This window comes from Calidris pugnax, unplaced genomic scaffold (assembly GCF_001431845.1).
Source record: "Calidris pugnax isolate Ruff unplaced genomic scaffold, ASM143184v1 scaffold8, whole genome shotgun sequence".
Lineage (NCBI taxonomy): Eukaryota > Metazoa > Chordata > Aves > Charadriiformes > Scolopacidae > Calidris > Calidris pugnax.
Genome location: NW_015090830.1, coordinates 3018206 through 3042428, shown reverse-complemented (window position 1 = coordinate 3042428; position 24223 = coordinate 3018206). Strand labels below are relative to the sequence as shown.

The 24223-nt window shown below is 38.4% G+C and overlaps 1 protein-coding gene across 1 annotated transcript in view; it reads left to right on the top strand.

Annotated features, from left to right (window-relative positions):
* The window catches only part of CTNND2 (catenin delta 2), a 672616-nt gene that overhangs the window by 560282 nt on the left and 88111 nt on the right, over positions 1 to 24223 (top strand). Inside the window, exons 13-14 of the mRNA XM_014940766.1 lie at positions 16094 to 16211; positions 19227 to 19412. Of these exons, the coding sequence (XP_014796252.1) occupies positions 16094 to 16211; positions 19227 to 19412 (304 nt within the window). The remainder of the gene's footprint in view (positions 1 to 16093; positions 16212 to 19226; positions 19413 to 24223) is intronic.

Below are 24223 nucleotides of genomic sequence, written 5' to 3'. Positions count from 1 at the left end.
GAATTCCTTCCAGACGTACAGTAAAGGGAGATCTACTTGTTGCTCTTCTCATAAATATCATTGCATAAATGCAGTGGGATCACTCTAGAAAACTTAATTTTAATGAAACTGAATGTGGAATGACTGAAGGCAATCTGGAAATGAATTCTGAAGCAACTGTTTGTGCATTATAGTAGCATTATGAAAGACATCCCAAGTATCTGCTACTTGAGTTTGATGGCAAAACTGCCTATTCTGTGGCAAAAGACCGGCCCCATCCTCCTGACACCCTCAAGTATTTATAAGCATTGATCAGATCACCCCTCAGCCTTCTCTTCTCCAGACTAAAAAGACCCAAGTCCCTCAGCCTCTCCTCGTAAGGGAGATGCTCCAGGCCCCTAATCATCTTTGTAGCCCTCTGCTGTACCCTTTCCAGCAGTTCCCTGTCCTTCTTGAACTGGGGAGCCCAGAACTGGACACAGTACTTCGGATGGGGCCTCACCAAGGCTGAGTAGAGGGGGAGGATTACCTGTCTTGACCTGCTGGTCACACTCTTCCTTCCAACTTGCCCCCCAGGATGCCATTGGCCTTTTTGGCCACAAGGGCACATTGTCGACTCATTGTCATCTTAGTGTAGTGTAGTAAATATATGTTTATGATGAAAAGAACAGAGATAATCTCAGAATTGCTGTTACAAGTTGCTGCTCATAATTTTTGACAAGATGAAATAGCAGTGAGGAAAAGGTATTGACCTTTACATGCATAGTGTCTAAAGTTCCATTTGCAACTCTCTAACATTAAATCCACTCAAAATTGAGATAAAACTTCAAAATTCTGTGCAAAATATTAATGTTACGTTTTTTGAAGGAATGGAGGCAGTGGATTTTTCGTTAATTCATTTTCCTAACTAATATAACTTTGGAGCATATAGGTGTTATTTTTCTCTCTTGTTGATACCTCCATATTTTTCTGGAGTTCTCTGGACTTGTGAACTGAAATATTTCTAGAACTCTTTGTTGTTGATTTCAGAGTGATCTCATCATTGGATGTAATAAACAAAGTTGGTTGCACTTGATCTTTGAAGTAGTTCCAGAGTTTATGCTTGTTACTGCTGTTCTTTCCGGCTATTAATAGTAGCAATCAACTTTTCTGGCACTGCAACTTTTTTTTGGCTGTCATGCTTCGTTCAGTTAACAAGTTTACAGTATGACAGGCTGCCTGACTCTTCTGGGCCAAGTTGTAGTGCCACTTCTCAAGTGGAGTTTCGGTTATAAAAGTGTAAATTGAAGACCTAAGTGGTCTAAAGCACTTTTGTTTGGGGAAAGGAGAAGGGAGGCATACTGACTGTCATTAAATGATTACTGTAAGTTATGGATTTTGGTTTATTGAGGTGCTGAGATTCAGGAGATCTCAGATGGAGACCACATACCTAGCACTTGCAGAAGCCAATGAATTTCTTCCTAGTCTGGTTAAGTATGCAAGTCTTAACATTCAGAACGCTAGACCTTTAACCGAAATCACTACTCGGTCTTCAGTGGGCTTAGAAGTGGAAAGAGGAGGAACATCAAGACCAGTATAGCAGATTTGAGGGAGTCAGCTACCAAATTAATTGTGTCAGGGAGCACCTGGAGCAGGGCTGCTCCCTGGGGTCAGTGAGGCAGGAGCTGAAGGTGCCTGCAATGTGGATAGGCAATGCCCTCTTCAGCAGGCTCAGCCAGGGGAGCAGAGTTGTGGGGACAGCAGTGGGTCCTGCTGGCACTCCAGGGAGTACCAGGCAACAGCAGGGGATCAAGCCAGGTCCAAGGCTGAGGCAGGGAATCCAAACAGTGAGCCAGAAACAGGTCTGGGGACCAGCACTGCTGCAGCATCACTAGGACAGGGACAGGGCTCAGGGCTTGGCTGCAGAGTGTCCTGGGCCGTGGGCACTGGTATGTAAAGCTGGCAGGTGAGTAGGCAGGTGTGTAAAAAATGAGGTAAATCAAATAATACAGAAGTAGTAGGAAAGACTTCAATCATAATTAATAAATTGCAGGGTAATTCTGCCTTTCTCAGTGCAATGTCCATCAATGAATCATCTTGTGCAGAACAGACAGGTAGTTTATCACTTACCATCACGTGAGCCTCCTGTATCCCTCTTGCTCTGGGCAGAAAGATAACTCAAGCACAAGGAACTGGAACATTGCTGTACTTGTTTCACGCAGTCATCATCTTGATGGAGTGTCATTTTACCAGAGCCACCTGTTCAGGAAGAAGTATTTGGTATTAGCATATTTATTTCAGCAAGATTTGGCAATGGAAATCAGCTCTGAGTTGTGGAATAAGCACTGAGCTTCCTAACATTGTATTAAATAATTTGCACTCTTTATACCTAATATAGGAAATTTTACTGTGATTCTGGGAATTGTGTTTGCACTGTACTGGAGGAAGCTATGTTGTTGAGTAATTGATAATTAACTGAGAATGGTAAAATAATAATTACAAAATTAGAATGAGTGTTTATTCATAAAAGAACAGACACCTTTATAAGCTGTAATTATCTTTTTGCTAATTTGGTCTCTGACTGGCACACAAAGCATACAAAGGATGAAACTCTTCCCAGGCAACACACCACTACAGTCAAAGCACTGTGTTAGAGGTGAGGTTTGTACCACGGCGTGTGTTGTAAAAGCAGGTCATGTGGAGCAAGTCTGATGGTGCTGAGTATCTGTCACTCAGGGAATGCTCATCTGTCAACTAAAGAATAATCACAGCTGCAGAAATCCCTTAGTGTAGGAATAATTATCGGGAGGTTGGGGCTGCAGGTTGCCACAGCATCAGTAACTTCATACTTGAAAGCAGCTCTCAGCTTTGTCTGGTGGTTCAGTTTGCATCATTGTCCCCGCACTCTTTTTTTTGTTGGTGGTCAGTCATGGGTTTTTAGAACACAAATGCACTCTGCCCCTTGGCCCAAGGAACATATAGTAGAGCCCCTAGGTAAGGTGAGACTTGGTGGAAACAGGATGCACAAAAGTGATCATGAGAACACAGGGGTTCTGCAGAAACCTTTGCTCAGATACACACAGCTCCTGCAAAGTCCATTTGGTGAAGCGGGTGTCCTCTTCTTTCACTGCCTGCATGTGTTTTAGTTCAATTTATAAGAAGAATCAGAAAGAAACAAACACAGCAACATGCTAAATGTATAAATTTGCAGATGGGAGGGTAAAATATCTGAAGGCAAACAAAATAGTACATTCCATGGCAAAGCAAATGGCAAAGTGGAAGAGTGCCTGCTCTTCATGGAAGAGTTTCATGAGCATCTTGAGGCACCAATGGGAAGTTTGAATGTGGTGTTTAGTTTAACAGGAGCAAGTGGATTGACTCAAAGGGTATGTGTTGAAATGGAAAGGGAAAAATAAAATCTCTGATGATAAGTAATCTCTGCCCCCTAAGCAATTACTGTGATATACAACAGAGTCGGGTACTGAGACAGGGCAGTGTAGCATTTCATAGGAGGTTTGTTTCGGCAGAAGAGCCAAGTTACCAGACACCATCCCTGAGGTATGAGCCAAAGGGGTAGAGAGCATTGACAATAGTGCCAGTAGCAGAGTGTTTCTTCGTCTAGGGGAGAACTTTGTAGAGTAGGGTAGATGGTTGGACTCGATGATCCCAAGGGTCTCTTCCAACCGAGACGATTCTATGATTCTATGATTCATCGTTTTATATAGCGTGGACTAGGTGGGGATAAGTAGGGTTGTGGTAGAGTGATTCCCTTCTTTTTTTACAGGTTATTTCAAGCAGCAATGATGCACAATGACTCATTAGGCTGAAGGGCACGCTAGAGGGTCAGTTCTTTCATCATCTCTCAGTATGCACATAAAGCCGTTTGGAGATATGATGAAGTGACATAACCTGAGGTAGGATACACACTGGCAATTTCAGGTTAACTGTCATGAAAATAGGACATGAACATACATGTTTATTTTGTATGCTGAAGGCACACTTCGTCAAAGCATAAGAATTAAAATTTATTATGCATCACATTATATTTATTTTTCAATTAGGAAATTTATGATAATGGCATTTTTTAACAGGTATTTAGCTTAAAATATCATAGTACTGTGAGATGTTATTAGGGAGAAGCAGCATAGATACCTTGATGTTTTTAATGGAGTTAAATCATAAAAATAATAAAATTGAGGGAAGAGATTGTTCTAGAAATAGTAAAATACAATTTCACAGGAAAAGTATTGTAAAGATTAATTATGTGACTAGAAAGAAATAACATGAGCAAACAATAAAGGAATTTTGAGATGCCTAACTGAAAATTGTGAAGGAAGTGCTAGTAACTTAGAGCATGTGGATAAAGATAGTAAAACAAAAGTTAGAACTAATATACTAGTAACTAGTCTAGACTAGGAACTGAAAGAAATGGCATGTACGACAACATTTATAAGCATTTTTAGTCTGGTAGAGAAGAAAGACCCCTCTTCAGTTTGGAGAGAGACTTCAGATGGAGAAATATCCATAGCAGTCAATTCACTGACAGTATACACACAGCTGAAAAGCATTTGACTTCTACTTCTCTATGCTATACTGTAACTTAATTTGTTTCATTCAGAGTAGTGTTTTGTACTTTCTGATATTCTAATGAGTGTTCTGCTTTGTGACTTCTTATCCTCTGTATTAAAATTTCTAAGTAGCTGATCAGAAAGAGATGAACCTAATAATCTAATGAACTGATTGGTGTTGTAATTAATTGTGCTCATCTGATTAGTCAACAACCAAAGCTGATTTACCATCCTTTCTTCTCAAGGCTCTGCGCTGATAATGTATTTTCAAGAGTGTAAAATAGATGCAAGAAGGCACTTGAAACTCAGATGTGACAAGGAGATTGCTTTGTAGGTTAGGGGAATCATCTTTCTTAAGCAATTGTGATCCTATTTGTTTGTTCCTCCAGGTTGATAGGATTGCTTATTGCAAGTCATATATTTTTTTCTGGAGCCCAATCTTTATTCATAGGATTTTCAGACTGTAACTTTGTAAGACTTTCAGTAACTCTGCTAAATATAACTTATTTACATTGCTTATGGTCTGCTTTTCATGATTATTTTTTTCACTTGGTTCTAAATCAGAGCAAAAGAACTGTATAAATTTCCAGTATTTTGATTTACAAGACCAGAGAAGAAGTACATTCCTTCTTTTACATGCTTCTAAATGTTTCAAACTCAAGAGCACATGCAAACAGACTTATTGAGCTTAAGTGCCTACCAAAGTATATGAGAGGAATATGCAATATGTTGTAATACCCGAACCAAAACTCTTTGTTTTGGTTTAGTTGCAACAGTGACAATGTAAAAATCAGCATAAGAAAAGGAAAAGTGAAAACAGAACATAAAAAATACAATATTATGTCAATATGGAACCCAGAATGCATCAGTAATGGCATTATTTATTTTCTTATTTGTACAACTTGAAAGTCACACCTAAATTGTCATCTAGCCCAAGAGAAGGCTTGTCTAAAAGAGAGAGAAACTAAAGTGACCATGTCATGAGATCCTGCCCCAAGATTTAAACTAGTTTGCCCTCATAATTTCATGTAAGTTCATAATTTGTTGACAGAGGGAAGAAAGGATACACAAACTAGTCCTTTTAGAAAACAATATATTTAAAAAATAAATTTCAAAAAAGCATAACCCAAAGTCTGTTTTCTGTGGGGTTTGGTGGGGTTTTTTTTCTGATTTCAAAAACTATATTTGTGAAAGTTTTTCACAATTTTTTTTATTTGGACTTTTATTAAATCAGCAAACTTCTCCATTTGGAAAAGCAGCATACTTACTTTTTACTGTTAATTTTATGTGATGGGCTGGTCTTTTCCTGTTACTCTAGAGACAAGTATATCTTCTGTAGCTAAGACTTGCCTGCTAGCACTAAGCAATTTCGCGTAAAACCTGGAAGCACGTCAGGAATGCCTTTTGGCCCCATGTTTGATTCTGAAATTGCACTTTTATCATAATCAGCTCAGGCATTCAACATATTTCTGTGTATAGAAAAGAGACTCATGGGTATCTTTCAAAAGCATGTGAGCTACACTGGAAATAAACCAAGAAGAAAGAACTGTCAAAACTAAGAGTTTCTGTTTTCCTTTGTTAGTACTAGTTGTTCTTAAGCTAAAACAAGGTCAAATACATCGGAGGATGGCAAGAAATTTCACACACTCTGTGAAATTGGCTAAATTCCTTTTCACAAGTTTCAGGTATGAAAGAAAATCCTTTTCTCCAGCTGTTGTGTATGTTAAATTTTTGGCTCAAGAAGAGTGATTTTTTTTGTTTTCTAAATTAAAATTATATTAGAGAAATAACATTCAAAGGATTTTATAAAGTGATCTCAGAAGTATAAGATGTGCTGATAAATAGAGTCAGAATAATACTTTTAAACATGTAGTAAATTACTGTCTTTTACAGATAGTGTATTTCTTTGATGCTTATTCTGAACTCCAAAGGATTTTGCCTGCTTCTTTTCAAATTTTCTTATGAAAGCAGTTGTAATGCCAAGTTTTCCTGAGAATATAGCCTATAAAATATAAAAATGGGAATATTTTTCTTCTTGTGGAAGTATTTTTGCTAGTGCAAGTCATGCAGCAGAGACTTTCCCACAGGACCGAACAGGACAAATACAGACATCATCTTTTAGTGGAGGAGAAAAGCTGATACAGAAATGATGAACAAATAACCTGAATTTTAATACTTTAGAAATTGCTTGAAGAGTTAATGTAGAAGAAGGCAATTAAGAACATCAAAACAGACCAATTTGTAAGCATTTGTAGAAAAGAATCTGATAAATAATAGGTAGAATGAGGTTAATTGAAAATCATTTATGTCTGATCAATGGTTTTGTTCTGAATTAGATTACAAGCTGAGCAGGAAAATGAAGAAACAGGAGAGACTGTTTGACAGTACTGAAGTATCTGACACAATGTTTTTGTATTTTTACAGAGTAGATGACCAGGTAAGAAGAAATTAGACCAGTAATACTTCCTTGGGGTATGCTCCCCCAGGCCATATAGGTGTTTCTCTGGGTGCTGGTGATGATGTCTGTGTTTAAGAGCCTCCACGGCATCTGTCTGAAGGACGGAAGTGCCTGAGCAAAAACTGCAACAGTTAGTTTTGGTGCAAGGAACGACAGCAGCTGTACCAGCGTTTGTGCTAAGTTGGTCAGTCGAGTGGAGAAGCAATCAATGAGAAGCTGGTGAGAGAGCCAGCAGTGATAGTCTTGTAGCTCTTCCAGAGCTAGCTTCTGTGTCTTCACTGGCTGCTCTGCTGTGCTCCATTTCTTCCAGTACCAGCAGCGGGGGACCAGAAACCCCTCTGGACTGTCCACATACTCAGCTGTGTTTATTACTGTATAGAATAATATCATTTACCAAAAGTTAGGAAGTGTATGTCTCTCAGACCATCAGCTCTGAGTACTGATTCAAGAGCCATTGCTGAAATGCTGTACATCTTTTCTTTCTTCTTCAGCTGTTGGACACCAGTTCAGATTGCCTGTTCTCTCTAGGAAACTGAATGACACCTCGGTGTTTCATTTGTACATAAGATCAAAAGAAGAGACCCAAAGCAGTTTTTAGAGTTAAATCCAGGATTCTGAATTTGTGCCTTTTCATGTTCACTTATCCTCTTTCCCCTAGCAACCTCTTGCTGGCTTCCAGTCTTCCTGAAATGGATGTGACTTCTTTGGTTTTAATAACTCTTAATAGATTTCTCTTCTGTTATCTTGCCTGTCTTTGAGCCCATACACACTTTTGTCTGTTCTTTTGGGCATGTCATCTACAGTTTCTTTTGGGTACGGCATCTACAGCTCAGCTTCACTTTTTTGTTTCAAGTTTTCCTTGTCTGGTTCTAGCTGGTGACAGCCAGTTTTCAACTGAGATTAAAAGTTTATTTATATCCAGCTTCTCCATGACCATAATGACTTCATAAATTTTTATTATATTCTCCTGGTACCGTTATCTGTCACTCTTTTAATCTCCTGGGTTCTGGCTTACTAAATTCTTCCTAATGTGGAAGTATGTACCCCTCCTCTGAATTTTCCAGTTCTGTCGGATCACTTTTGAGATGAGGGGATCAGATTTGCACTCCACAATATGTATGGTACTCTGTTTCAGTTTATGTTGCCTGCCTTATATGCCATACTGTCCATTTTGCTCATTTGGCTGCTGTTGAGTATTGAGCTATCTTTTCATAGATGCCCGTTATAATTCTGAGGTTTCAGTGGTCAGTTCTGAGCCCGACAAATTTTAAGTAAAATCAGGAATATATGGGATTTTTTTCTCGTGTGCATCACTTTACATTTACGTACATTAATTTCAAAGTCCTGCAGTACTTCCCTGTTAGCACTTAGCTTATTACTCTGAACAACTTAGTATCTTCAACAAACTTTAATTTCATTGTTCATCTCCTGTTTCTGATAGGTTAAATAAATCACTGAAGACCATCCTCCATTGTGAGAACTGACAATTTATTTCCTATATTTTAACAATTATCTTCCCATGGTTACTTATATTCATTGAAGTACGTTTGTCAGAGATCTTGTAAAACGTTTTTTAAAAAGTAAAATAAATATTACCTATCAATCAATCTGTCCCTTATCTAGCATGCTTATTGCTTATGTATTTCATATTTGATGTGTGAATTGGGAATCAGCCCTTTTGACTCTCCCTAGAGTATCTTATTTATTCCTATGTGCACTACTTCTGTATTTTATTATGGTTTGTTGTAGTTTATAGCATTTTTCAGCATGCTGTTGTATTTACATTCTTCCAGTCCTGAGATACCAGGTGGTTATGGCACAGTCAGGTAACAGTGAACAGTTCAGACACTATGGTTAGAGATTAAATAAAGGCCTCCTAAGATCTACAAAGTGTTACTGGTACAGTGTGTGTTGAAGCAAAAGTGATGGTTGAATTATACTTGTTGCCTTCGCATTTGAATTCATACAACCTCATACTTTTCAGTGGAAAAGGCAGCCATTCAAAAGTCTTAGAGTTGGGCAGGTTTTGCACTCCCTCAGATAAGGAGAAAAAAGTAAAGACTTGACTGGAAATAGAAGTCTCCTTTTCCTCATCCCTAGATTTGTTGCAGTCTCTGAGCATGTGTGAGCAGCTGTGTGGTGCTTGGCTGCTGGCTGGGACCACCACAACACGCCACACCACACTGCATCACATCGTGCCACACCACGCCGTGCCACACCACACCACACCGCGCTTGTGTGCAGTAGGTCTTTAACACATGTAGAGCTCCTTTGTTGTTCAAAGCATCTGATTAAATTCTGGGAAAGAATTGAGCTAATGTTATGATTCCAAATGGAGCAAAACATCTTCATGTTGACATCTGAGAGTTTAAACTGTTCCCATTATGATCTTCAGAGTCTGCACCACCGCAGCTTCTTCCCACGGGCAGTGAGTGGTGCGGTATTTCAGCTCTTATGAACTGAATGAAGACCAGTCAAACCAGCCCACCTCCTGAAGGTAGTGCATTGAAAACAGGTATATGCATAAAGAGCTGAGCATTAATGAGTTCAGTGATTTTTATGGAGCCAGATGCTACATGTCAGAGAAATGAAATATCAAATCAGAAATTTACTGCAGGTAGGATTTTTTGTACCGTAATTTAAAACATTTCCTGAATACACTATACGTATTTCTGTGCACAGTATATAAGTAGAAGTTGCACTTCAAATGAAAATGCATAGTGTGGAGGTGGAGTTAGAAATATTTTTGTTTCTTTCAGATGAGGCTATGGTTCATTATACCATGAACTCTTACCATAAATGTTTTATATCATAAAATTTTGTTTTGTTTTAGGGAGACAATTTCTTTTGAGATGTTTATGGCAGTTTATGTTCTTTTTCCATCACATATCAAAACATATCAAAATAGCCAAAAAATGATGTTAGAAGTCAATTGCTTCACAGATCCCAGAAAGCGTTCATTAAAAACAGTGCATTTAGCCTAAGGATTGGACATGCAGAAGCACAGCAGTAAAAGCTACCTGTTGAGTGCTTGACTTGATAGGCTAATTGCTCTGATGTTTTGAAAATGAAAGGTATGGCTGAATAATCAAAGCTAAATCACATTGTCATAGCATTTGATAGAAAGGTTAATAACCAAGACTGTATCCACATTAGACTGTCAGATGTTTGTCTAATTGCAAAGTATGCTTTTAAAGTGAAGTCAGTACCTAAGAGATAAAGATCCGGGGCCAAATATCTTGTTGATATAAATTAATCTTGCTTCTTTAATTACAGTTGAGCTTTTCAGGAGAGAATTTGCCCCAAAACCTTTGTTATTATTAATCCACATGCAGAATTGATAAATTATTACTTCTCTGAAGACCAACTTCAGGTAAAGAGGGCTATAGCTGGTATTAAGAACATTTAGCAAGAAGAAATCCTGTTAATTGTGCCAATACTGCATTGAATTGTACAAATCAGGCAAAATTGCAGGGAGAATCTGTGGCAGTGACTGAAAAATCTATTTTCATTTATTATTACTATCGAAAAATAAGCTGATTTTTTAGTCTCTAAAAGCCTAACTCACAGAAAATTGTAATAATGAAGATGAACCATCTTGTGTTTTCTTATTTTCTGTCTCACTGCCTTGTCTAAATTTGTATGTTGTCTGAGAAATCTCTTATCTCCTAGTTTAGTTTTCAGCGGTAAGGGATGGTTCAAAAAAGGCTTGGTGTACAAATAATGAGAAAAAAATTAGAATTTTTCTAAAAAGTTACAGTAGCAACTGTAACTACTACAGTTAATCCATTTATGCTACGTCCAACGGCTGCACTGAGAACTTACAGATAAGCCAATGTGACTCAAGGTCTACTCCATTATAAAATGCCCGTAAAATTGTATAGTTGTCAAGGGACTGGTGATGACTGAGCACACTTGCTGGATATGTGCATGGTGCTGGTTGCTTCTTTCTGCTGTCATCGTTACTGTATTAGACCCTCGCAGCAAAGAGCCAGAATGCTCATAGAAACAGCTGGAAGTACACAGAAAATGTAATAGCTTTTACATAATCATCGGTTACATTGCAGACCAGCTCAAGAGAATCATCACCACTCACTGCAGCCTGTGATGGGACTGGAGATGCCAGCTTGCCACCAAGACGAGGCTCTGTCCCTGAAGGAGAATGCGTAGTCAGTCAGACAGAAATAAAAATAGGCAGCATATAAGAGAACACATACAGAGGAGGCCATTATAGAGGATTTTTAATATTTTTTTTTTTATGTATGGACATGTTTTAAAGATGAATATTTACTTGCAGCTTCGTTATTTACTATTCTCCTGAGAGCTTTTCCCTTGCTAGCAATCCTTAGGGAAGCATAAACGTGGTTCCTACATTAATGGAGTTTTTTGAATTCTTGGTTTATATAAACTTTTCTCCCTTTCTGTGAAAAAAAAATAAATTTGGTGGCTATCATAGCAAGTAGAAAGATGGAAAGGACTGAGGCTGTTATGATTAGTCCTTCTTACACAAAAGTTTTTGGAATAAAGCTATATATTGGACACATCTGAAGTTTCATACCACAGTTAACTTCTGAGTTCGCCTGGTTTAGGATATTCTCCTTCCTGTGGCTGTCCATTCTTATATCACATCAGTCTCTAGCAAAAATGCTACGTATAGTAGATATTAAACATGCTTCCTCTTTTTATCATGGGACTTTAAGGAGGGCCCATCTCAATTTCAGCTTTGCTAAGTAGGGATAATTAGTTCTCAGCAATTATCCTACATGACTGCAGTGAACTCTGCAGTCTGCAGATCTGTAGCTGATACAGGAAAGTGACCTGAGCATGCTCAGGGAGGGCAGGTGCTTCTGTAAATACTTCAATTCTGTCTTTGAGATTTGTAGAACTGCCACTGGGAGTAATGTCAACAGCTCGCTAAATCTTCCCATATCCAGAGGAGCTGTGTCTCAGGACACTGGCTTTCTGGATGTTCTTTCCCCAGGTGGACTTAGTTACCTTAGTCATAAGGATATTGCTCAAAGCCTCCCACAGTTTGTATGAGCATATGGAAAATGACTCTAAAGAAGAAAGAAATTAGTTGGTACCACCCATCTTCCCCAACCTCAAATCCCACCAATTATATTAAGTGCCAGAGTTGACAGGAATAAGGTATGTTTTGCACAATGTGTTCCTTTATACCACACGCTTTGTATCCATAGAGCATTGGATTGACACCCTTTACGTATGTTTGGAGGGTCATGCCTGCTGTTAGTTATCAGGTGGTGACATGATAGCTGTGACACATCTTCCCATAAAACGGAAGCTGGATTATTGTGGTTCTCTTTCCATTCCTAGATTATTAGCAAAATTGGTCTTCCATTTGTTCTGAAAACAGCACTTTGATGAGCCATGGGTCTGAGCTCTTGTTCTGACTATCTGTTCTTGGTGTTCCTCTCCTGAGAAGCAGCTGTTTACGTTAGCTGGGTTTTGGAGGTCTGAGTGGGACCTTCTGAGTAAACTGAGTTATTGTTCAGCAATCTGTATTCTTGGTATTCCTGTGTGTCTGGATTCTTGAAATTAGTTTTACTGGTTTATGGAGGTCTGAAAGACTCCTTGTCCTGTTAGATTCAAAATGTCAGCCTATATTTCACATGCAACCTGTGACTAGAGTTTCCACAAAGTATCAAAAATCACAAGGTAATCAAGGTTCTCCTGGGCTGCCTTTACAATGGAAATTTATTTTTTTTCCTGAAAAACTGTGCATTGTATCTCCACATCTTTTTTAAAAAATAGAAAACATAGTTTCACCTGTTTGGAGACCAACGCTGGAGAAATACGTGCTTAATTACTGAGACATTTTGCCATCAGTATATACTACTAATGCTCCAGTTTAAGGTTTGCACAGTGACTTGTAAATTCACAAATGACAGATCATGTCTTACTCCCTGTCACACTGACAGCCACAGCATGTTCAAGTTAACAATGAGAAGTAAGAAAATTAAGATGGCAGCATATTTTCTTTGACAGCTCAAGTAATCTGGAACTTGGTTCTCTTTTGCAGAACTGCATAGTCTGAACACAGTGATATTAGAGACTTCTGTGAATGATCTGAGTTAAAGATGCCTTCAGTTGAGGTGAAATGGGAATAGTTAGAGAATGGGATGTATTTCTTTTTAAATAATCAAATTATTATTTCTGCAAAAATGTTGATGCAAGATTTGAATGTGTCTTGTTTTTTAAGCTGTTTCCCATGTAAATAAATATACCAAATCTGGGGAGGGCTGTAGTACCTATAAGTCAGTGCAGAAACTAGACAGAGACTTCTAAAGAAAAGGAAAAGCAGCCATGGGAATTTGGTATATTCACCTCTTAATTACAAAAGCAACTGGAGCAAAATGGAGAAGGATGATAAACAGAAGAACTGAACTTGACAGCTCCTCCACGCAGGGCAAAGAAATGCATTGTCTGTGCAAGATGTGCCTCTAGTGTGTCTGTATTACTTTGTATAAAGGCCTCATATTCTTTGTTTGGCTGGAAATGAAAGAGGCAGACAGCTCACAGCTCAGGGACTATAAGGTTGTCTGCATTGCTGTCTTGGTGAGGAGTTTCTGGTGAACTTGGAGAGGAGCTGAGAGGCTGCCAGTCTCTGCAGGCTCTGGAGAGTCAAGGTGACATGCATTTGGCCATGCTAGAGAGGAGGAGAAATCACCTTGATTAAAAGATCGGGGAGAACGTGTCTCTGTTTCTACCAATGTCTAAGTCTATATATTTTGAAAGCTTGCACTCAGTATATGTAACTGCAGAAAATGAGGAAACCTGGGCACATTGTGTTAGCCTGGGCACATGTAAGAAAAGAAGAATCATGGATCTGAAAAGTGCATTGGGAGTGGGCAGTGAGGACCAGGGAGGTTAGTGGACTTCTTTTATTTGAAATTCTACTCTCCCTCCCTTCAGGAAGATAAAGATAGAGAGAGAGAGAAAGAGTTGTATCCAGGCCTAAAAGAATAACTGCACAAATTACAATAGGGGGATGCTAAGGAAGTGTTTTCAGCACACCACCTTTCCTTGAACCACTATGAAAAAAAATGCTGAAATATTACTGAATCCTTTTAAACAGAAGTAAATGTAACAGTCTATACATCAGGAATTTCAGGTGGAGCTGTTGCTTTTAATAAGGGGACAGTCTACTCAAAATATGCTTTAGGCAGAGTCCCCAGACCTCCAAATATAGGGCACAGGCACTGTTTTGGGAAAACCATGCACTATAATTTTACCTTCTGATTTCTGTCACCCAAAGGGAAATCAAAATATTTCCATCACTTCAGAAACAGAACCAATGGAAGACTTTTTCCAGTTGGTGCTCTCTAAACCCCAATTCCTGGATGACAGAAGAGGGTTTCCCCATGAACTGGAGGAAAACCCCTAATCCTCTGCTCTCATAACAGCAGAGAGAGAGGGAAAGAGGTATGGAGTTCAGGGACCAGAAGAACAAGACAAAATAAAACTTGCAAGCCATTATGAGGGCGGTTCTGATGTGTAATGTGAAGCGAACTGGGGAGTCTCAAGGAGAATGGAAAGCATGGATTTGTGTTCTAGGGAGATAAAGGAGTTCATTCTAATGCTTCACTTGTCGGGCTGTCTGCAGAGGTGAAGGAAACAGTATTGAATTAATTGGGGCAGCTTGTGTGGGGAGAGCAGAGCTAATTAGGACTGTGTGGAGATGCAAGTATAGATGAAAAATCATGTGTGTTTAGGGAGCAGAATCAATTAGGAACCTGCATTGGAGGGGCTGGGGGACTGTCCAGTTATAAGACTATTTGATTAGGAAAACTCGTTGATGCTTCGAGGGAACAGAAATGCTTATTTTCAGATGATAGGCAAGCAGAACAGGATGAAGTAGGTAGAGCAAAGAAAGAATTTAAAGGAAACCTATCCTTAAGTCCTGTCATCTTCCTCTGTCTAAAATTCATTCATCCCTTCCAGGAGCTTTGTCCTTTTTCCTTCTTTAATGCAAAGGCAATTGAAAATAGCATAAGAGGAACAAAATGCCCTTCCTTCTTCCCAAATCAAAGGGCCAACGGGCTCTCTTCCGTTTCCATATGGTGGCATTAAGAACATAGGGCTGGCATGCTCTTCTCTGTTCTTCCTTTGCATAAGTTTTAGTAGTGGGGAAAGAGGAGCCAAAGAGGAGTCACCTCAGCAGAGGGTTGTCTTCCCCTACAGTAGGAGACTATGTGAAAAGTTTTACTCTATTCCTGAGATTGCTAATGCACCCATTTCCAAATCCAAACTGCTGTGCAAATTTGAATGCAGTTTTTCTTAGGGAGACTTGATGTTAGCAAGCATAGATTATATTTATATATGCTCATTCATACATATTTGTTTCTTTATATATCAATATTTTGAACCTTATGATACGTTATGTTATGCAGAAAATTTTTGTTTTAATTGTGTTTTTATAAATGTGTTCAGAAAGCCCTCTGGCCCTGTCTAAGGAACACAATTATTGTAATAAGCTGTTTTACATTTTGTAATGTAAAACAACTTGTGAGTAACTATGTAAAGAGAAGATTGAGGCATTAATGTTCTCTGAAAATGAGAGGGAAAAGGAAACACTAATGTAAAATAAGAAGCAAGCAATACCAGGTGTTTTATGTTATGCTTTGATAATATTTTTCTCTCAGGTTAAGAGCCCTAACTACTGGGCTTTTCAAATCCTAGGAGATTTCTTTGGCAAAACCTCTAGACTTTTCAAAGCCTGATTTATATGTACATATGCACATTTTTAGAATGCTTTCTCACAACTGCAAAACCTACTTTTGGGAACAAAAAAAAAAAGGAAAGATAAATGATCAGCCCTTCTCCAAATCTTAGTAGGCGCTGAGTCTCCCAGCTCAGGTGGGCGCATGCTGCTTGGCCTCTCAGCCCTTTCTTGTGGAGGACCTGATGACTTCCATTTGTTCCCCTCTGTGTTACATTTCCTGAGCTCATTCACAGCTGTCTTCATTATTCACAGCTCTGAACTGATGAAAGGAGAAAAAAACCCAAGTGTTCTTATCTGTGTGTTAATTGTGAGATCGTTTGAGGAGGGGAGCTGTGGAAGTGGTGACCCTTTGCTGTTGCCTTGCAGGAATGTCAGCTCTGCTGGAGAGGAGGCCCGCAGAAGAATGAGGGAGTGTGATGGCCTGACGGATGCATTGCTGTACGTGATCCAGTCTGCTCTGGGGAGCAGTGAAATTGATAGTAAGGTTTGTCATCTTTGTCTTTTCAGGAGCAAGAAATCCAGGTATTCAGGGTATATCAGAACTATAAAGTGACGGGGCCTCTTTTTTTTTTTTTTTTAAATACACTATGAGGGATGCCTTTGCAAAGCGTAATTTAGCCCCTTTTTTTCTTTGATTTCTGTTTAGCTGTGTATTTTTGTGTGCTAAGTGTTGGATTTGTATCTGCCCATGTAGTGTGCACAGGTAAGCATGTTATCCACTCACTTGAATTATTAAGGGAGAAAATAGGACACTGATTTAAGAATAGCAAATATGTCACATTCTATGTAAACTCCCTTGCACTGCTCTGCCTAGTTTACCTTAAAATTGATTTTCAATACCCAGTATGAGATAGAGCTAGAAACAGTGAGGTAGGCTTACAAGGCCAACAAATCACCCCAAAATTGCACTATTAATAGGCATTTTTGCAGTAATCCAAACATTATTTCCTCTTTGGAGAGGACCAATGAATGCTTTCAATAACAACTGTTCTAAGATGTATTTTTATGTCACCTTTACTTCTCTGAAGTACTAGGATATGAACATGTTTCTCCAAAGGTGAAAGGTGCTACCTAATTAAAAAGACTTCAAGCATTTACAGATTGAAGACTTGTAATGTATTAAAGTATTCAAGAGAAAAAGGAAAAGGCTAGTTTCAAATACCCTTTGCATTCAGTATATGGTGCTAAATTAATTACAGTTGTTGCCTTGGGGCAACCTTGGTCTATTTGCAAACTCTTAAGAAGGAGAGCTGCCTTTTGCGCAGCAAAATTTTTCAGTCCACTGGGTCTGTATTTCCAGTTCACTTTTTCATCTAGTTTCAAAAATGGTACTATTGTCACAAAAAAAGAGAACTTTAAAATAAAGTTAATAAATGCTATTTTTCAACTGCCATGACAATTGCCTTATTAGATAATTTTGTAATACTGTTAGTGACTAAAAACTGAAGTACTGAAAAACAGATCCCTGCTCTTGCAGGCCCTGAAAGAGGGGGGGGACTTGCAAACGCGCACAGTTGTTAAAGTAATAATTCCTCACATTGATGAAGTTAAGAGGGCATAAATCTTAGCAGCATTACAAGCATCTTAGCAGCAATGTTTCATACAAATGTGTAGTAAGAAAAAGCTACACTATTTCAACTTAAAGTGTTTAAATGAGTGATTTGGACGTGGTCACCAGACAAAGTTACTCTTCATAATTTTAATTTGATCTATTGAAGTAGAAGGACTCCTGAACTCCTATTTAGTCCCTTTACGATGAAACTGAAAAAATCTGTAGGAATGAGGAGTACAAGGACCCTTGAAAGTTCAAAGCTACGAGTCAAGGAGGAGTGAAATCTGTCCAACTGCATGTCTAGAGGCAGCTTTCTTGGCTTGTAATGTTCATCTCAGCAAAGAAGGTGACGGTTGCATTTGAGCCTTGGAAATTTGCTTATCACTTTTTAGTTTGAGCTAACATTGTCCTTGTGGTCGACTCAGTTTATTTGTTTTCAACATGATGGGAATTTTAAGTGGGAAAACTATGATTTGTAAAAAGGGAAATTAAAATTCCTTGATCAACAAACACGAAGTTTCAACAGCATGCTATGGCTGTGCAGAAGTAAATATTAACAAGAGTGAATAAAATTCCCATCTGGAAATCTTAATGAAAAGTAGAGGCAGCAAACTTTTTTTTTTTTTTTTAAAGTAGGGTCACTACAAAGTCTGGAAAGCTTTCAGGTGTGAAAGGTGCACTAAGAATGCTTTCTAAACACACATATATATATATATTTCTACAAGTGTTTATGTATTTGGCTGGAGATCTCAAATTAGTACAAGCATAATGTGAAATTTCATCTGTGTTAAAAATAAATAAATATTCCTCTCTCAGTGAGTCTGAGTTCAATATCATCTCTGGAACTTAATGTCATTGCATAAATTGTGTGCCAAACGCATACCTGGCATAAACTCATACAGTGTATGGAAGAAAATGAATCCCCATCTGTTTGCCTTGCTGGTGAATATGGCAGAGCACGACAGAGCTGAAAGCCTCACGGTGATTCTGTTCTGGGTTAATGGAGCAACATAAATAGGATGTAGCCACTATTGGTTTTTACCTCCATGAAATAAATATAGATAGATACAGACTGGCTTTTTTAACCATGCTTCCCCTGCTTCCAGAAAATTAAGCCACTATCCTTCTTATTAGGGATAGTCAAACCAAATTGAACTAACTCAATGAGTAGGCTTCAAGTAAGTCTAAGCTGAACATCTTTTAGACTTGCAGAAGTTATGCTGAATCATCAGTGATTTTTTCCTGCACTGGGTCACCCTCCATTTCTGGATTCCTGCCAGTATCTTCTACAGAAAGCACAAACTTTTAAGGGGACAAATGGATGAAAGGGAAAGGCTGTTCATAAGGTGTCTGCAGCCTGGCTAGGAGCAGTAAAATCAGCAAGACTGAGATTTCTAGTCTTACTTCTGGGATGTGGGAAACATCGTCTGTCCATGCTACGCATACTTGGGAAATGGAACTTTAATCCCATTTTTCTGGTAATTTACATAGAATTGATGCCATAAAAAGGTTAGTTCTGGTTTTAAAAACAAACAAAACCAGACCCACAACCTACTGCCATTTTCTGTTTGTAGCATTTTCTATTCACTGAGATGGGGGTTTACTGTCATTCTGTGTGTTCAGGTTCTCTTGCTTGCTTTTTACCTTGGTTTCTTTTTCACATGGGGCTCCAGCATGATATTCAGAATTCCAATAAAAAATCCCCTCACATTAAAATGTTGTCCAAACTACTTATTTCTTTCCATAAAAACTTCTAAATCTCTTAAACTGTAGTAACGGGGGGAGCACTCAGAAATGAGCAGATAAGAATTTTACTGGGAAAATGTATGTTCAAAGATCAATTATGTTTCCTCTGCGTTGTATACAGAGTGAGCAAAGAAAGGATTTTAACTCTTTTCTGGTTTTGTTTTCTGTTGTGTTATTATTTTTTTTTGTTGCATTTTTCAGACCGTTGAAAACTGTGTGTGCATTTTGAGGAACCTCTCATACAGGCTAGCTGCAGAAACATCTCAGGGACAGCAGATGGGAACAGATGAACTTGATGGATTACTCTGTGGTGATGCCAATGGAAAAGATGCCGAGAGTTCAGGGTGCTGGGGAAAGAAGAAGAAGAAAAAGAAATCACAAGATCAGGTAATGAAAGTTACTTGCAGCTGTGTTGTGAGTAGTTGAAGTACCCGTCATTTAAAATATGAATAATAAATGCACTGTATTAGAAATTAAGTGCATGATGCATAATATACAAAACTTGCCTTTGTTAATTAGCTGAGAACTTAGAGCAGAGTATGGCTCTAGAGTAACGAAAGGAAATATGTTTGCTTAAGAAAGTTGCACATTATGTGGTGGCACCTGGAAACTGTAGTCACAGGTACCCTGTGAAAGGCATAAATATTGTAAGCTACTCAGCCTATTAAGCCATTTATAATGAAAAGTGTAAGTCTTAACATTCAGAAGTAATCTGCATATACTTTACGTTACTCCCACACAGCCATGTGTGTGTAGAGAGGCCTTAAGTCTAGCAAACATTAGGCTTATATTTGTATACTTATTTGCTTCAAAGTTAGTCTTGTACTCTGCTACTACGTGCTGGGGGAAAACTATACAGGACTGAATCAGGCCATATCAATGAATGCTAAAAAAATCACACATTTTGGTATTTTTAATGTCTTTACCAAGCGGATTGAAAACTACAGTCTTGATAGTTTCCTCAAATTATTTGAGGTGCTGCGGATTTTAATTTTAGGTGGGTTGCCTTTGAAAGTATATTTATTCCCTTGTTTTCCCATTAACAACTTAAAATTTGGGGAATGGTGACAATGATATTATGGAGAAAAACATTGTTGTAGCAGTACACATACTAAATAGCAATGAGAATGACTACTGATTTATGAGCTTTTTTCAAATGACCTGTGATGGCAGCGTGTTGTTCCCCATCTCTTCCTAGAGAATATTTTCCATTGCCATTTATTTTTGTTTCAGATTGCTGAAATATTAATTAGAGTAAGCAATTAGGTGCACAAGGCATTTGAATAAATGATGTAAACCAGTATTGAAAATATTCCTGAGTCCATAAGGGCAAATTGTGTTAATGTGGAAAAGTTACAGGAACATTAACAATCTAAGATTCAGGTACTGAAAAATGCAGTGCATATGACTAGCAAGACTTTAATTTTACCTACTCTTCTAGTTAAACATTGCAGTCATCAGGTAACTCAAACTTATTACGGCCTTTTGCTTGGATTCCTGTATTAGGCTACAGCAAGAATAAAAAGTGCCAACGCAATCTAATTTTACCCCATAAAAAGTCATCATCTCTGTTCTTGAATTAACAGTTCCCACATGCTACACTTGCAGTTATTCAAAGTACAGGAACAAAACCAGCATGTCTGGATATGAATGGGTCATGTTGCAACTTGCCTTTCTCTTTTGATGCTCTGTTTACCAACACACATGTGTGCACATGCACACAGAGTATATAAAGTCTTTCTTAACTCTTCCTTTTATATTCCTTCTGTGATTTCTGGATCTCAGGTTCATACTTTTAACTCTGTACCACTGACTGTGTCATTGTTCCTGTCAGACTTCTCTGTTCTTTAAAGTTTCCCTATAAAAGATCTTTCTCTTCCTCCAGGCCAAAGAACTAATCTCTTTTTGGCTGGTTTCCTTTACAATATATGTGCTTCTGCCTGCTCTTAGATATCTTTTGTCTGTTTCTATGATCATTCATTATCAGCATGCAGTATGGTAAAGGGCTCTTCAGATCTGCTGTGTTTGTCTAATGGAAAGGTTTAACATATCTTTTAAAATCCAAAGAAAGGTAAAACTATGCACATATTTTCAGGTTTATGCTCACTAGGCTTTTTTGTGGCAAGAAAATAAATTTACTCTTTCCAGAACTAATCTTGTGGTGCTTTCTTACAAGCATTAGAAATATTTTTCTAATGATTTTTCTTCTTTCATCTCCCTTCCTTTAAATCTGGACAGCCTACCCCATCTTGCAATATACCAGTTCTCACCTCTGGCTATTACTCAGTTCGGGAGTTTAAAGGAGCCTTGTGAGCCTTTTGTAGAACAAGTTATTCTCACCCCATGATCCTTGGCTGTTGTTGACGATTCTAAACGTTTTAAAATATGTTATCAAATGTTATCAAGTTAACTAGAATGGGACTGAAAACAAATGTGACTGAGCTCTATCAGCAAGATCACAATGCCAGAAACAGCTCTCCCAAATGGAAAAGAAAAACAGAAGAATGTTTTTCTTGTAACTGTGCCTTTATATTAACAACATAGAAGTTGACCCCCAACTCAAACCAGGGTAAGCGTAAAGGAAATTTTTTTGTCCATTTATCCTGCTAAACTGAGCACACAACTGTATTCAGTTAGTTTTCTTTCTGGAAACCACCCAGTCCAATTATGGGGGGGGAAAAAAAAAGTTCTTTCTGCTTCTTTGGCTCCATCATTTTCTTGCAGTTTGTCAGGACCTCAGTATCTTCATTACTACTGAAAGTAGGACTAACTGGAAATCCAGATCATTTTCTTTTTTTGGACTGTGTGACAGTCAGGAATATTCTGTTTACTGTTTCTCTGTGTGTCAAGAAAGATCAGTATTCTTGGGTGTTTTGTTGGGGTGGTTATTTTCTAGTCAAGAGTCCTTAACAACAGGATCATATTGTGTTCCTCAGCTTAGTCAGAATTCACCCATCGACAGTAAGTTCATCAACACTATCTGCAGCTTGCAGGAGAAATTTTTCACGTGTCCTTTCACCATTTATCATCTCCCTATGTGCTGACTGCTGCCCTGTGTATTACACGTGTACATATTCTTTTACAATAATCTCACCGTTTTTCTGCAAGACTTTTAAATTTTTCCAGGTAATGCCTTTCATAATCTCTTTTCAATTGCAGTGCTTAAGCTGTTACCTGCTGCCTGTTCTGTCCCTCAGAACGGATCTTGTGCTCTTCTCAGGATGCTATTTTTAGAGTGCTCATTCCTTTAAGTGCCTCAGCAGGGAAGCTTTTATCCTCTGCAATATCTTATAATGTAGTTCTGAACATCGTGTTCATGGTGGACAGTGTTTTGCATGTAAATAACCAAGGTGTACCTATGGGCATACCCATGGAATCTTGAGATGTAATGATTGACAGCATCTGAAACACTGGAAGTGCTGCGTACCACCACGGCTTTGGAACTGGTGGAAGGAAACCTCAAAGAAATGGAAGACAATAAAGATATAAAAGTAGTCGGTTACCCAGATTCCCCATGAAGAGACAGTGTTGAGCTTCAGGCTATTTTTAATAGATTGATCACACTAGACTATACAAATGTAGTTACATATCAGAAAAGTTCTTCACAAATGTAAAAACAAGTCTTTCTTTAGGCTCCTTAATATTGTAATTTACAGATACACAAAGTGGAGTTCAGCCCAGTATTAATACACCAGTTGTTTAACTGTGTGATTCCTTTAATACTTGTTAGAGTTTTGCTTGTCCTGTCAGGCAAAGCACAGGGCACACACACCTTTCTTCACACACACCTTTGTGACATCTTGGTGCAGGGGACTAGTTTCCAGTTCTGCAGCCTGCTACATTTCATGTACCCAGAAAATGCGTGTTGAGGTTATAGGTATTGCTCTTTTTAGGCAGTGCCATGGGGTTCTCGTATAATAAAATTGACTGTTTCAGTCTTTCTCAGAAGAGAAGATTTACAAAACAGTGTGGGGAAAAAATGTTCAGATTTAAATGAATATAATTGTGGAATTTTACTTTCTCCTTGCTTTTTCTCCCTAAAGAAAACAAGTTAATTTCTTTATTTTATGATTTAGGAAACAATTATCGCTATTTCTCTAGGTTATGTTTCAGTGGTAGTTGCACGTAGGTTTCTTGAGGAGAAGAACAGAACTAAACAGTGACATCAAAAGTGCTGTTCTTTGAAAGGCCTTTCAAGAACAAATTAGAATATATTTTTCTTTATTGACATCAGGTGTCTATACCAATGGCAACTTCTCCTCATCTTGAAATCAAATAAGAGATGTTTCTTTGTTCAGTTCATAGTTAAGTCTAATGTGACCTTTCAAATGACTTTACTTAAAGAGTTCCCTTAGGACCACAGTTCTCCCTGTTTCAGAATAAAGGTGGGTTTTATTAGAAAAGCCCCCAGTCCTACATCTTGCTCTTTCCCAGAGCTCAGACAGGTACCTGAAGTGTTTGCTTTGTCACTCAAGTTTAACGCCTGAAGAAACCCAAAACTTCTAAAGATCTGAAATAAAAAACAGATGTAGCATTGGTATTATCTATGGAAAAACAGAAAGTAAAACTTGTATAAAGGCTTCAGGAAAGATAAGTGAGACTCACCAGTCTTCATTTCTGTCTCAGATCCCAAGGACTGTAGTTCCCTGCTGTCACTGTTCGTTATATTCTCTCTGCTGCGCACCTGTTATCAGCTGTTACTGACCCTTCATCCCACAAAGCTCCCAAGCTGTAGAGGCCATCATCTCCAACTGGAACGTTGTAGATATCGACCTCTCTACCTTGTATCATGTCACTTTTCCACTGGAATGGATTTTCCTACTTTAGAAAATTTTGTCACTGCTGTTGTTATACTCACTGCTGCCAACAGGTTTATTCTTCAAGCTGTATGAGAAACAAGGATTAGGACAAAAAGCAGTGTCCTGGTTTCAGCTGGGTTAGAGCTTTTTTTTTTTTTTTTTTTTTTTTCCTAGCAGCTTCTATGTTTGGGATTTAGTATGAGAATAATGCTGATAACACATATTGTTTTAGTAGTTGCTAAGTGATGTTTTCATTAGTGAAGAACTTTTTCAGCTTCCCAGAGAGGCTGAGAAGGAGCAGAGACAGGACAAGCTGGCCAAAGGAATATGCCATGCCGTACCATAGATGTCATGCTTGTTGTGTAAATAGGGCTGGCTAGGGGGGTGGGAATCCACAAT